The 13,162-nt window shown below is 37.4% G+C and overlaps 1 protein-coding gene across 1 annotated transcript in view; it reads right to left on the reverse strand.

The window, feature by feature from the left end:
• Positions 1 to 3,577: 3,577 nt before the first annotated feature.
• The window catches only part of ZNHIT6 (zinc finger HIT-type containing 6), a 57,830-nt gene continuing 48,245 nt past the window's right edge, over positions 3,578 to 13,162 (reverse strand). Inside the window, exons 9-10 of the mRNA XM_068540227.1 lie at positions 11,589 to 11,710; positions 3,578 to 7,210 (exon numbers count right to left, since the gene is read on the reverse strand). Coding sequence (XP_068396328.1) covers positions 7,176 to 7,210; positions 11,589 to 11,710 — 157 coding nt within the window. The 3' untranslated portion in view covers positions 3,578 to 7,175. The remainder of the gene's footprint in view (positions 7,211 to 11,588; positions 11,711 to 13,162) is intronic.

Here is a 13,162-nt window from a genome sequence, read left to right on the forward strand (position 1 = left end):
GTGGCATGAATTCATTACCTGGAAGACTGGATGCCTGCTCTCAACTTGGCTTTCCTGGCCACCTCAAGTTTTCCATTTCCAATGCACAGAAGTTTTGTTTGTGAGGGTCCAAATGCGGCAGAAACTATTCACAAGCTTCTAAGCTGCACTTGCTGCATAGGCCAAGGGTGTTGGCTGAACAACTGACCAACCTTTCCAGGGAGAGATCTGAAGCAGGTAATTTGAAAAAACACCTTCCAATCCGTCAGGAGCATGGAAAAAGTTGCTGTCTCTTCTATGTTGGTGGAAGCTCCAAAGCACAGCATCACAGCATCTGGTTAACCAACCACTGGAACTTCAAAACACAGAGATCAGACTCTACTCTTTTTCTTTAGGAACACAGAGGAGCAGTCAAGAGTAGGACCACAGAGCTCTAGGAAAAATAAGACTGTCTTTGCACCACAGATTCATACCATATGGACTTAAACTAGAATCAACTGTTCAAGGAGCCAAAAGAAATCATGATACCAAGAGGTGATGTGTGACAATCTCTCCTCACAGTAAAAATAACCTAGAGTGCTTAGCAGAAACCTGGGAGAAGGAAAACCTTTCTGAAATAAAGTGAAACCATTATTTGATAGTCCCTGCATTACCTACACCTGAGGGGGATGGAAATTTCCCTTTTAAAAATCACGAGGCTTAGTTTACGTCTCCTTGATTATACAGTTCAGAGCACTTGCTTCCATGAAATTAAGAATTAAGACTCACATTTCACTGTTTACAATGCCTTTCATTTGTCTTTTCATGGATTTTCTCCAACCATCCCATTTCCACTTCTGAAGCCATTCCCAAGATTTCCAACAGGTCCTCCTGAGATTATACTTCCTCTCCCATGATCGTCCTAGCTCCCCTGAGCCTGTCCTGTCCAGAGGTAATGCCCGGCAGCTCTCAGTTGGATTCACCACTGTACCAAGCACATGTTCCTTCCGCAGCTCAACGTAAGGTCAACTCGACAATCATTGACAGCTATCTTTGTGTCCTTATGTCCTTTCCACGTGGGTCCCCTTCACAATATAGTCCTGGACAGTCATGTTCCCTGAGGTCTGCTGTAACAGCTTTGAGCAGTGTTCAACTTAGCAGCGCACAATTCATAATGGACAATGAAACAGACTTGATGCTATTATGTTGGAATCCACTGAAAGAAACTGGTGCTAGCATTAACAGCTGGTTTCAAAGTAACCAAAGTGACTGAAGTTTTTATACCCAAATCAGCAAAATATGTGAGTATCATGGCTGAAAGACTCAAGAGAAGAACTAAACACGCTAGAAGAAACAGCCTGCTGTCCATCAACAAAGAGAGAAACCTCCAAGAAAAGCGGTTTCACAAACCATGAAAAAACTGTCCTACTTTTTCAAAAAATTCATTAAAGTAGCCGATTAAAATAATTATCCATTTTTAAGTGGCAGTAAACTGTAATATTCTCTCTATATTATCATGAAACATAGTATGACTTCAGGATGGCTTGGTGACCTGGGCAGAGCCCACCTAGGAGGCCAATTAGCCTAATGGTTAAGGACGTGACCTCTGAAGCCCACCTGCCGTGGTTTAAATCATGGCTTGCCTAGTTACTTACATGTGACCCATCTGGTTCGGACCTTAATTTCCTTTCCCACATAAAATGGGGATGACGGTACTGTATTTTATTGACTCTAGAGCTCACATTTTAACATTCTTGATATCTTTAGGGCCTTAAAAAGGCTGGTGGCCAGGCCACAGTCATGATGTACCTGTCATTCATTGCTTGTGCATGTGTGGACTTGGTGGTTGATTCTGGTGGCACAAGTCAACATCAGCAACCCTTCAATATCGCATTCCACAGACCATTCGTCCTAATAACTGTTGACCGAAACCCTTCTATTAACATCTTCTGATCAAGAAAACACCAGCATTAGAACTTGCAGAATGGGTGTCAACGACTTTGAAGGAAATTGCACAGTGGTGGAGCACGTCATTAAGTATTGCTGCATCGTGAGGTCTGAGTCATGAAGGTCAGGCTGTGAAGTTTTAGGAATGCCTTACCCAGTGAATTTCACTTGTTTAAAGTATAAGCACAGAATGACATAAAAGTTTGTCTCAATATCACATTACATCAATTCTAGCTATTTTTTCAATATTTTAACATCTCAAGTCAGGATGTGTCATACAATTAATTAAGCCATGTTTTTTGTTCTTAGTGGTATACAAAGTGGTGTGTCTTACAATTGATGGAGTCTGAGAGTTGTTGGAATAAAATGCCAAAAGAGCTCTTTACATAAGTATAAGCATTCTAAATTGAGTTTTTAAAAAGCATTGTCATAATTTAATTGGCAGCATTGTTTTCATCCTTAGTGTTACATAAAATGGCACATCTTATAATTAATGACATTTTGGATTCAATGAAACTCAGCAGTACCTACCTCACAGGATTGTGAGGATTCAGTGATTAATGTTTTAATGTGCTGAGAATGGTGCCTAGCTTATGCTAAATTCTATGTTTTTAGCTATTAATATTAGTCTATCAGTCAGGGGCTTTGCTATAGATTGAGAGATATCAATCTATAACAAAGCCTTAAAAATTTGTTTTCAACTTAGAGAGCTTCCCTACTTCTCCCACCTTATCTCAATACCCAGTCTTTATTGAGGGCTTACTTTATGCCAGAAACTGTGCTTGATACGGTGACGCAATTATCACCCACAGTTTTGGACTTCAAGACCGAGTAAACAATGAAGAATTTTATCAATAATTATATAGACAGGAAGAAAGATAATACCAGGTACCGACAGGAATTAAGAGAAGGAAGAAAACCCAATGTCCATCGTTTACCATTTAACAGTGTTACCTAAGGATAAGATTTAACCACTATGTGACTTGATTTTCTCATCTGTAAAATGGATTTATCATAAACCCTGTCAATAATGCTGCTTGCAATAACATGACTCGGTTCCATTTTCCACCTAGCCCCTGTTCACAAATGCATGTGGGCTCAAATCCTTAACTCTTGGCCGAAGCAAGGAATATGAAAGAGGGGGTGAAGGTGGGTGAGGAAGTGGCAGGCTGTCTCAGGAAGTGCAGAGGCAGAGGGTGAGTTAATCTCAGAGAAGGCTGATGAGATGGGCATCGACTACCTGGGAGATTTCTGGACTAATTCTGTTTTCCTAGAAGTACAAGTCAGACATAGGGCTGATTCACAACTGTCGGAATTGTGCTTGGTATTTAGTAAGCTATTAATACACATTGTTTATTACTCTTATTATAGTGTGATATTAAAAACACTTAACAATCAGTATAGTATTAGCATCAGCCAATCAGGAGACACATGCAGTGTGAACATAACTATGGGTTCTACATGGGAGGATCACAGCAATTACAGGTCAAGCTGGGTCTCAAAGGAGAGGGAGAATATGCTCACAAGGAGAATATGAACAAGGAGAAAGGCACTTCAGGGGGAAAAAGGCTGGGACGTATATATGGTAACCTTCTTGTTGTTTTACAATACTGAAGTAAAGGGTGGAGATGAAAGAAAGAAATGGCTGCAAAATTAGTTTGGGGCCAAGTCATGAAGAGTAAGCATTTGGTACTTTATTCAGTAAGAAAATAAAACCGGCAACAGCAGAGTTGTGTAGTAGCTCACCAAAGGCTAAAGGATGCATTTGGTTATGAAGTTCAAAATGAGTGCAGCCCACCACACTCCAATATGGAAAATGTTTACATTTTAGTTCATTTTAAAGAACATATGCACAGATACTTTACATAGCTTCCAGTTGACCCAAGTTGAAAGAAAATACTTTGTAATGAAGTACAGATCCCCAAAGGTTTATTTAAGGGCCTATTTTTATTTAAATAGTCTTCATTTTTTGAAGCACTATCCTCCAGTACAACTCTGGTTTCAAAATCAGTATTTCTCAAATGTTCATGAAACTGGAAATTTCCAAATCCATGATGGAAACAGATTGGTGCTCTGTGCATCTGATCAAACCAGTAGCAACATAATGTCAAACACAAATGGGAAGCATTAAAAAAAAAAAAAAAAAAAAGCCCATAATGGCAACTCAAAGCAGCAATGGCATCAAATAGGAACTGAAATCTCTAGTTAAAGCCAATGAAGGTTTGCAGGTTAATTTTGAATTTTACTCCTTATGCTATTTCAACTCAGAAACCTCTTGCTACTCAAATTCAAATAAGTGTGCAGTGGACATCTGTTTGTTACTTTTGTATTCTCAGGAACAACCTTTCGTCACCTGCTCCCTACACCTTTCCCTTTTCTGATAATTTTCCCTTCCTTTGCGGGAACTCCACATCAGCTCAGGAATGGAATGTGATCCAATCTGGATAAAATAAAAGTTCTTACTCCAAATTTTACATAACTTGCTGCCAAGCTTTGGTTATGATGATGTAAGCTGAAACTGTCAACAGCTGTCACCTACCATCCTCACCTCACTGCTTCCCACCTCAAAGAGGGCATCCCCACAGAGAAAGTCTGCCTGGAAGAGAAAACCAATCCAGGAAAAAAAATCAGGGTCAAGTATGGGAGGTGGAAAGATGGCTTCTTTGGTTCTTTGGACCCAGCCATGCCTGAGTTTCCCTGTGTAGGAGCCAGTAAACTGCCCTTCATGCTGACGCTAGTTTGAGTTTCTGACACTTGCAATTGAAAGATGATTGGTTAATAATCAAAAGTATATAATATCTACCTGAAAATAAACAACACATTTTAAGACAGTAATTTACAATTAAATAAAAGCAGAGTAGGTATCTTTACTTAATATTTAATGACTGATAAGAAATCAAGTACAACACACTGTATATGCCAACCAAATTAAACAAAATGTATAAAGGAAATTGTTGGCCTCATAGTTATGTGTTTAACATTTTACTATACATTGTGAAACCTGAATCCCATCACTTGCTACAGAGAAACAAATTGGCTCAACTACACTTAGGAATCTTAAATATTATAGTAACTCTCTTTAATTCATATTTATAATATGAACAGGTACAAGTCTTGTTTGCTGTAAATGTACGGCTGTTAATCCCATACGTAATAATTAGCAATTATGAAAGGCCTACCTTCCCTTTGAAATCATTGTTTAAAAAATAAAGAAGGCCAGGTGGAACTTTTCTATTAAAATGTGGTTCGTGAACAAAATGCAGGATGTTGAACTTAACATGGGTCAGGGAGTTTGTTTATTCATCAGAATTTGTCAGGAATCCAAAATGGTGAAGGCCTCTAAAAAAGAAATTGGGTTGTAATACTACAAACTTCTAGGGCTCTCAGTGAATTATTCCAATTCACCCCCTCCAAGCAGTTGACATGGTTATTCACTAAAACACGTGTTTATTGTAAATCCTGTGGGAATAAATGTGCATATTAATCAAATGGGTTGATAGTTATGTTAAGGGAACTCTGCTAGTTAAATTCTTTCCTAAGGAATAGACTATAATAATTTAAAGTCTAATAGAATTCTAGACAATAGGGATGGTAAAGATGCATTAGATCAGGTAGGGTTTTTTCCCTTTCTTTTTCCACCTGGGTAGGGGGAGGGAAAGTACAGGATAAATCCTTTGATTTTTGTCCAGTTTTCAATTTAAATTCTAAACGGGATGGAACTCAACACTTTTCTTGGAAATGAGACTACATCATAACAGATTTCACTGTCAGGAAATTCCTCTCCACCCTGATATTCAGATCACGTGTTCTTTTTGTGTACTTTATCCCACTTTTCCCAATAACAATTCTGACACATTTGATTCAATTCATTCTCTTTCTTGCCTGTCTCAAGAAGACAAACTTCACTGTTAAATTTTGAATTCCCATTTCATTGTCTCTCCAGTAATACTGTGCAAAACATAATTCTACACAAAGTTTTTGCTATATGAGGAGAAGATTCCTGAAGCTGCTTTAGGAAGTATATATATTTCTCAAATGGCAATGCCTTACTGTCTATGAATCACATTTCCACTATCACTTTTATACCAAGGGTCTTTGTGCCACTATTGTCTTTAGAGGCTCTTCTCATATATATATATATATATATATATATGTACACCAAGTTACATATATCTGTGTTCTAAAAGTTTCTCCTCCGCTCATGTTCTCATTATCTTTTCATAGTTCTAATCTTTCCAAGTCTCTTTAATACCTCTGGTTTCCTTTTGGTCTAAAACTGATTCTAATTGTAAACTAAAAATGAATTTCACTAACGTCCAATTTTGTCATTGTTTTTTTTAACCATTAAGTGCACAGATGCAATACAGATGTAATAATCTTTTATAGTCATACTGCAATTTCATAACTGTATAAATTCCAATAAAACTAGGAAACTTTAATTTTAATATGTGAGATCATAATGTATACAGAGCTGCCGTAAGTTATAAATTAAGTATACACATGTATATACATAAATACACACATACATTCCAGTAACACTTTGAAGAGTTCCAAGTGTTTTTTTCAGTTATTGCTAGATGTTTCAAAACACAGCGTAAAACTGCTCATCACAACACCCTGTGTGGTAATGACAAGAGTAGAGTGGGAATGGGACGAAAGGCACAGAATTCATAGTAAGACACAGCTCACTGTGTGAACAAGTAAAGCCAAATTCATGAGCACTGATGGTTCAAACAATGTGGAGCCACTGATTTTCTGAAATGAATATAAGAAATAGCAGTTCAGAGTATCTAGACAACCATTTACAAAGGACATCATACTGGGTGCTACCCAAGTATAAAAGACTCATCCAGTTGTCTCAAGAGGTTAAGTTACATATAAATCCCAAAGACAAGAATAGGCAAATGATGGACCAGTCCTCCTGTGGCTAGATGGTCTGCCACATGGCCTTTCTGTTTAGTGAGGTTCCACTAAAGAGAACGCCAACTTTGTGGCTGACACAGGTGATCCTTGGGTTTGGTCTTGCATCAAACTAACAAATAAAAAAATTTGCAGCCTACAGAATGAAGCGTATTAAAGCCTGTGCCTTACGAGTCAATTCAAGAGGCTAGAAAATACATTAAAAAATTTTTTTTCAAGACTGTTTAATTACTTTTCAGAGAAACAAAAAACTCCAACCACCAAGCGACAATACCCCCAAATCTTCCAACAAGGTCCTCTGCAATTGTCTGGGAATTTTCATGTTCTTCCTCCAAAAGAAGTGCTCAATTTTAATTGCCAATGTTCTTAGTAGATTCACTTTCCACTGAAAAACATAAGTAAACATACAGACAAGTGTTTATGCTGTTTCTGTTTAGCCTGTTCTGTTTTCCCCTCTTCTCTCCTCCCTTCTGATGCATACCAACAGCACTGCTCATGGGGACAGACAAACCATGTCATGTCCCAGGCAGCTGGGATATACAATTCTGGCCACAATAAATAGAGAAATGATGTCTGAAAGTGGCAATTATATTCTGTGAGGTAACATCCTTCCTGACTCTGTGGAAGACTTGGGAATGGTCACTTCACAGTGTGGGTAGGATACGATACTTTTGCCACTGAATAGACCACTATTATCACAGAGGCTGGCCAAGTGTGGTTGGAATAAATTTTTTCCATGATTTTTTTTAAACTTAAAATTGAGGGTCAGTATATGTTGAGTGAATGTGGGCTGACAGAAGACTAGCTAATCTCCATCTCCTTCTTTTCACAGGAAAGAAGACTCAGAGCAGAAATGAAACTCCTTTAAAGGAGCTGCCTTGACTACAGCAAGACTATGATTCACAAACTAAACTGAGAATTCCTTGAGGATAGACACTGGACCTTTCTTTCCTATATCTATCTCCCCCAGGGTAGCATGTATGCTGAATCAATATAACTGTAAGTTACTCCAAATTTTAGCTTTCTTTTTTCAATTTGCAAAATGGGAAGCAGAGTAACCGCTCCACTTATTTCATTGTGTAGTGGAGCTAAAAGGAAATAACACATAAACACTTTGAAAATTGTTAAGGTTAAAATAGAGATTATTTTGCTTGAGGCTTATAGTCCTTTATCTCCATTGTGTAGATAAAGAAAATAGAGCTCAGAGAAGCAGAGCGAATGCCAAGGACCCAGCTAATAAGAGCTGATGCTAGAACCATAAACTTGGATCTTGCCTCATATTCCAGTTGCCAAGTTCCCTGGGGTATGCCGATGGTACCTAGATGTACGATTGTACCAGCAACCAAATTGGTGTCCATTGAGTCCTTTTTATGAGGAATGTACTGAAATAGGTTCTATCCAAGATATGGTCCTGATCCTTGGGGAATTTCATAAACTCTAGCAGAGTCTTTCAAGTATCTCCATGATATTACAAGTTAGTTGTTTTCTCCTCTGGCTTTCTCTTCACTGAAACCATTATAGAACCTATTGCACTGTAGCATTTACATGTGTGTTCTTGTGCCTGAACTCCATCCCCATCCCACTGCCCCCCCCCCCACATACATACACACACACACACTGAAAGAGAAAGGAAGAAAAAGAGGGGGTAAGCAGGAGTGAGGGAGGAGAGAGGAAGAATGGATGAAAGGATTTATTGGCCCAAGAAGAGACTGAAGTGGGAATTCCCTGGTGGTCCAGTGGTTAGGACTCCATGCTCTCACTGCCAAGGGCCCGGGTTCGATCCCTGGTCAGGGAACTAAAATCCCACAAGCCGCATGGCGTGGCCAAAATCAAAAAAAGTTAAAAAAGAAGAGACTGATATATAAGTAACTGCTATGCTAGTATTTTCACTAATTCAAGTAATCATTTTTGGGTTGGACTCCTCAAAAGACAGAGATATTTTCTAATTTTGAGTTATATTAGAATAACAGAGACAAATATTTTGCTGGTACTTTTAAGTTAATGGGCTTTGTGCTGTTTGGCACTGCAGTTTGGGAAATACATTTTCCTTTCGCTGCTTACTGAAGTTGCCCAGTTTTCTTCTTTTGATGGAACTCCATTCTTTTTTCCTTAGACTGAAATGTAGCATGCTTTTATTGTGTCATTTAAATCTACCAGCTAACTCTGGCAAACAGGACCTGTGAGACAAGTAACACCATTCTGAGCACTTCCCACTGGATTGACACAAGGTGGGTGAGCAGCACCCTACACTCTACACCTAGTGGGCTACCTTAACTGCTTAACCTTCTCCAGTCAACCCTTTTCATTCTGTCAAAAGCAAAAAGCAAGCAAACAAAACTTGTCTATTGCTCATCAAAAAAGGCAGACTTTTGAAAAAATAAACTATGGCAATCTAGACTTATAACAAACATTATAACAATCATCAAGTATGAAAAACAACTGAATCCCAGTCCAGAAACACATTTTTCCCAAACTAGAAGAGAGACACCTTTGCTATGAACTCAAGATCAAAATCCAACATTTTTGCCTCTGGAGAGAGAAAGAATCTCAAGGCTTTCCAAAGAAAATGCCCTGTTCTTATATAACTCTCCCCCTGCATTAAAGGACCACCCTGCAGAACATCCAGCGCTGTGAGAATGTACAAAGAAACAGACAACTTGAAGTGCTTACACAAAGAAAAGCATCTACAGGAAGGCCTGGCATTACTTTTAAAGTGTGTGTATTTATGTGACAACACTGATATGGTCCTTAAAATACTGCTAGATCCTCTTTGGTTCTTTGCCACAGCAGGTCTAAATGATCCTCTATACTGAAAGCACGAGTCACTTGAGCTTCCTGTAAATAAGCCAAACATCGTATACCCACCAAAAAATAGCAAATTTTACCTTATAAGGTTCCAAGTACACTACAAAAGTAGCCTTTTCTCTTTGCTTCATGACAGGAAGCCTTACTTCAATGTGCATTCCTAAACAAGGTGAAAGAGGAACTGTGTGTGCTGTGGTTATTTACACAGACAATGTTTGCTCTGGCTAGTAACCCACATTACTAAACAACTTTCCCTGAAACCAACATTTAGAGAGAGAGCTATGTGAATTATATTAAGGAAAAAGTAAGGTTTTACACAGCTTTAAAAAAAAGTGAAATTGGTCATTTAGAACTGAAATTTCTAACTTAATCTGAGAAAATAAAAATGGATGTTCTCAAATTGTAAAAAATATAAAGTCAAGAATTAACCTAGGTTTCCCTGGTGGCACAGTGGTTAAGAATCTGTCTGCCAATGCAAGGGACACAGGTTGGAGCCCTGGCCCGGGAAGATCCCACATGCCGTGGAGCAACTAAGCCTGTGCACCACAACTACTGAGCCTGAGCTCTAGAGCCCGCGAGCCACAACTACTGAGCCCACGTGCCACAACTACTGAAGCCCGTGCACCTAGAGCCCGTGCTCCGCAACAAGAGAAGCCACAACAATGAGAAGCCCGCGTACCGCAATGAAGAGTAGCCCCCGCTCACCGCAACTAGAGAAAGCCCGTGCGCAGCAATGAAGACCCAACACAGCCAAAAAAAAAAATCAATTGATTCAAAATGTTTAAAAAAAAAAAAAAGAATTAACCTAAAGATTTAGAGACATATAATTGATTATTAGAAACTGTGTGTGTGCCAATTAAAAATCTGGTTTCAAATTGCGGCACTGACAAAATTTTGGCCACTTAGGGAAAAAAAATAATTCTCCTATTAACTTTCACAAAGAAAAAAAGTTATCATACACACATACAGAGAAGACCTTACAACGAAGGTTACTGCCTATTACAGTCCATAATGATGGTATAACAATAAAACCTGAACCACATATTTCAAAAGATATTATTTTAAAAAATAGAGTTCAATCCAATCCAAGGATTCTATGGCCCTCTGGAGTTTGTTACAATGAAACTTGGCCTGTACCTATAACTCTTAGCTGAAAGTGCTATCTAATGGTTTTGAGTTAAGTAAGTAAGCTCTCTCTCTTTTGAGAAGTAATTTTTAAATTTTATTCATCCTCTAGAATTTACATACTGAAACATAATTAGCTTAATCAGTAACTGCAGATATGGGTAAGTCACTTTATACACTAACATTTTACATATACCATTTCTGGTTTTAATAAATCCTCCCAATTCCACTACTCACCAAAGAGGGGAAAGTATCTACTTTTAAGGAATCACTAAAATGCCAAGGAATATAGCCAAGGAAACAAAATCAGAGAAAGTAAAACCAGTCGGTTTAAAAGAAAAGGAGATAAAGGGTCAAGGCAATGGCACCAGCTTATTCTAAATGCAGTCCAAATTTTAAACACAATGTTCCTTGAAACATTTCCCTTTTCTCTAAGGTAGAATACTAAAAATGTTTTGTAATCTCTCATTTTAGGAATCTCTAAAGAGTTTTAATTAGGGAGTAAATTTATCTGATCACAGACAGACTGTTACTTGAAGACTATTACCTTAAAAAAAGACAAAAACACACAAAACTCCCAAAAGGCAAAGTATATCCTTTTACAGCCAGACATTCAAACTGATTCATTTATTTTAAGTTGATAAAAGCTTACATGCTCTGAAACAGAATAGAAGCAACAGCTCAATCATATGGTTCTTTACAGTATTATCTGTAGTTACAGAGTAAATTCAGTTAAGTGTGTAAGTACAGTGGGAAAATATATAAAGACAATAATGTAATTGCTTCAGTTCACTAGAGTTATTTAAGCATTATAGGAACAAATTTACACTTACCTTGAAGAACTTCCATGTCATTACTGTATTCTTTTAATACCACATGTAATGTTGGGTACTCAATGATCACTTTGTTCCTCAAATTGTCAAGGAGACTTTTGTCAGGATCCATTTCATAATATCTTATAGTAAAAAAGCAAAACAAAAATAAAAAATACCATTTTATTTGAAATCACTTGTAAATAAGAGCCCCTTACATTAAAAAATTTTAAATGGTGATGACATTAATTCAACAGTTATTTCCTTATAATATAGTAACTTTACCAAGAAAATCAGGTAAAAGAGCTGTTATTATAGAGGTCCTAAAGCTAAATCAAAAGCGTATGAAATAATTTGACATTAGGAAAGCTCTAGAACAAGTCATTCATTTTCATATCAATAAGGGATAAAGGCTAACTTTTATATAATATCTATATTTGATGTGTCATGAATTTTTCTTGGGTAAAATATTGACTAGCTAAAAATTCAAATTCCTCAAATACATTTAGTTTGAGTCTTAAAAGAAAACCAAACAACTATCCCATGATAGTTCCTAGTAATATATGGTGGTAAAATGGCTACAAAATACTTTCGTAAAAACTTAGTTCTAAATTATAAATACTTTCTGGAAATATATATTACCATATAATTAAATTTGGCTTTCCTTTATTTTGAAATTAAAAAAGAAAAACAGGTTTGAATTTATGAATGAGGTAAAAAGCACAAAATTTAAGAAATATGGAGTTCATTTGTCATGGTATCATGACATAGCCAGTAAATGTGTCACAGGTAATTAGATGGTAATACTCCTTAAAGTATGAAATTCTCAAGTCATTACTTAAAAAAAAAAAAATTTTTTTTTTTTTTAGTTGATTAAAGTTGCATGCCTCTAGCATTCTCCCTTGCTTGTTTTCTGAGGTAGGAATAAAGGGGTGGAATTTCAGCTAGCTCACTAGGAGCTGCAAAAGGGAATGTGTTGGCAAGTGACTATCATGTCACGACAAAGAGGAGAAAGTAGAGAACACCTTCACCAGTGTAGTGCAGAAGTTCTCCAACTTTTTTTCTCCATCTCCACCAATGACAGATGATATTCACATACAAAACATACATCCCAAGGGATACCAGGCCTGACAGCTGGAACTCCATCCTTTCCCCTTCCACTCAAGAAAGGACACTGGAATACCAGTCAGTGATCAAGAGTGAGGTTACCATCGGGATACATTTGAATCTGCTGTAATTTTAAGAGTAAATCATACAAACTTTGATATTTCTTAATTAGTGACAAATTATTTGCACCATACCTTGCAGCTGACTCAGACATGCAGCACACTTACTAAGAACTCTTGGTATAGTGATTTCTCTGTGTTCTAAGTCTGTCCTGTGCAATATTTTTCCAATAAGGGAAAGCAGAAGTGCTTAACAAAATGCAAAGCCGAGCCCATTATAAAAATGGATTTCTTTTTAAGAAGTGGGTGACAAGTGAGAGGACTGTAAAACCAAAACTTTACTCCTGTTTGCCTGACCACATGCCCCACTCCTGGAATTAAATTCTTCATTTTAGAATCATAGAATATTTTTTATGTGGAAAAGAAACT

The sequence above is a fragment of the Eschrichtius robustus genome, chromosome 3, assembly GCF_028021215.1.
Source record: "Eschrichtius robustus isolate mEscRob2 chromosome 3, mEscRob2.pri, whole genome shotgun sequence".
Lineage (NCBI taxonomy): Eukaryota > Metazoa > Chordata > Mammalia > Artiodactyla > Eschrichtiidae > Eschrichtius > Eschrichtius robustus.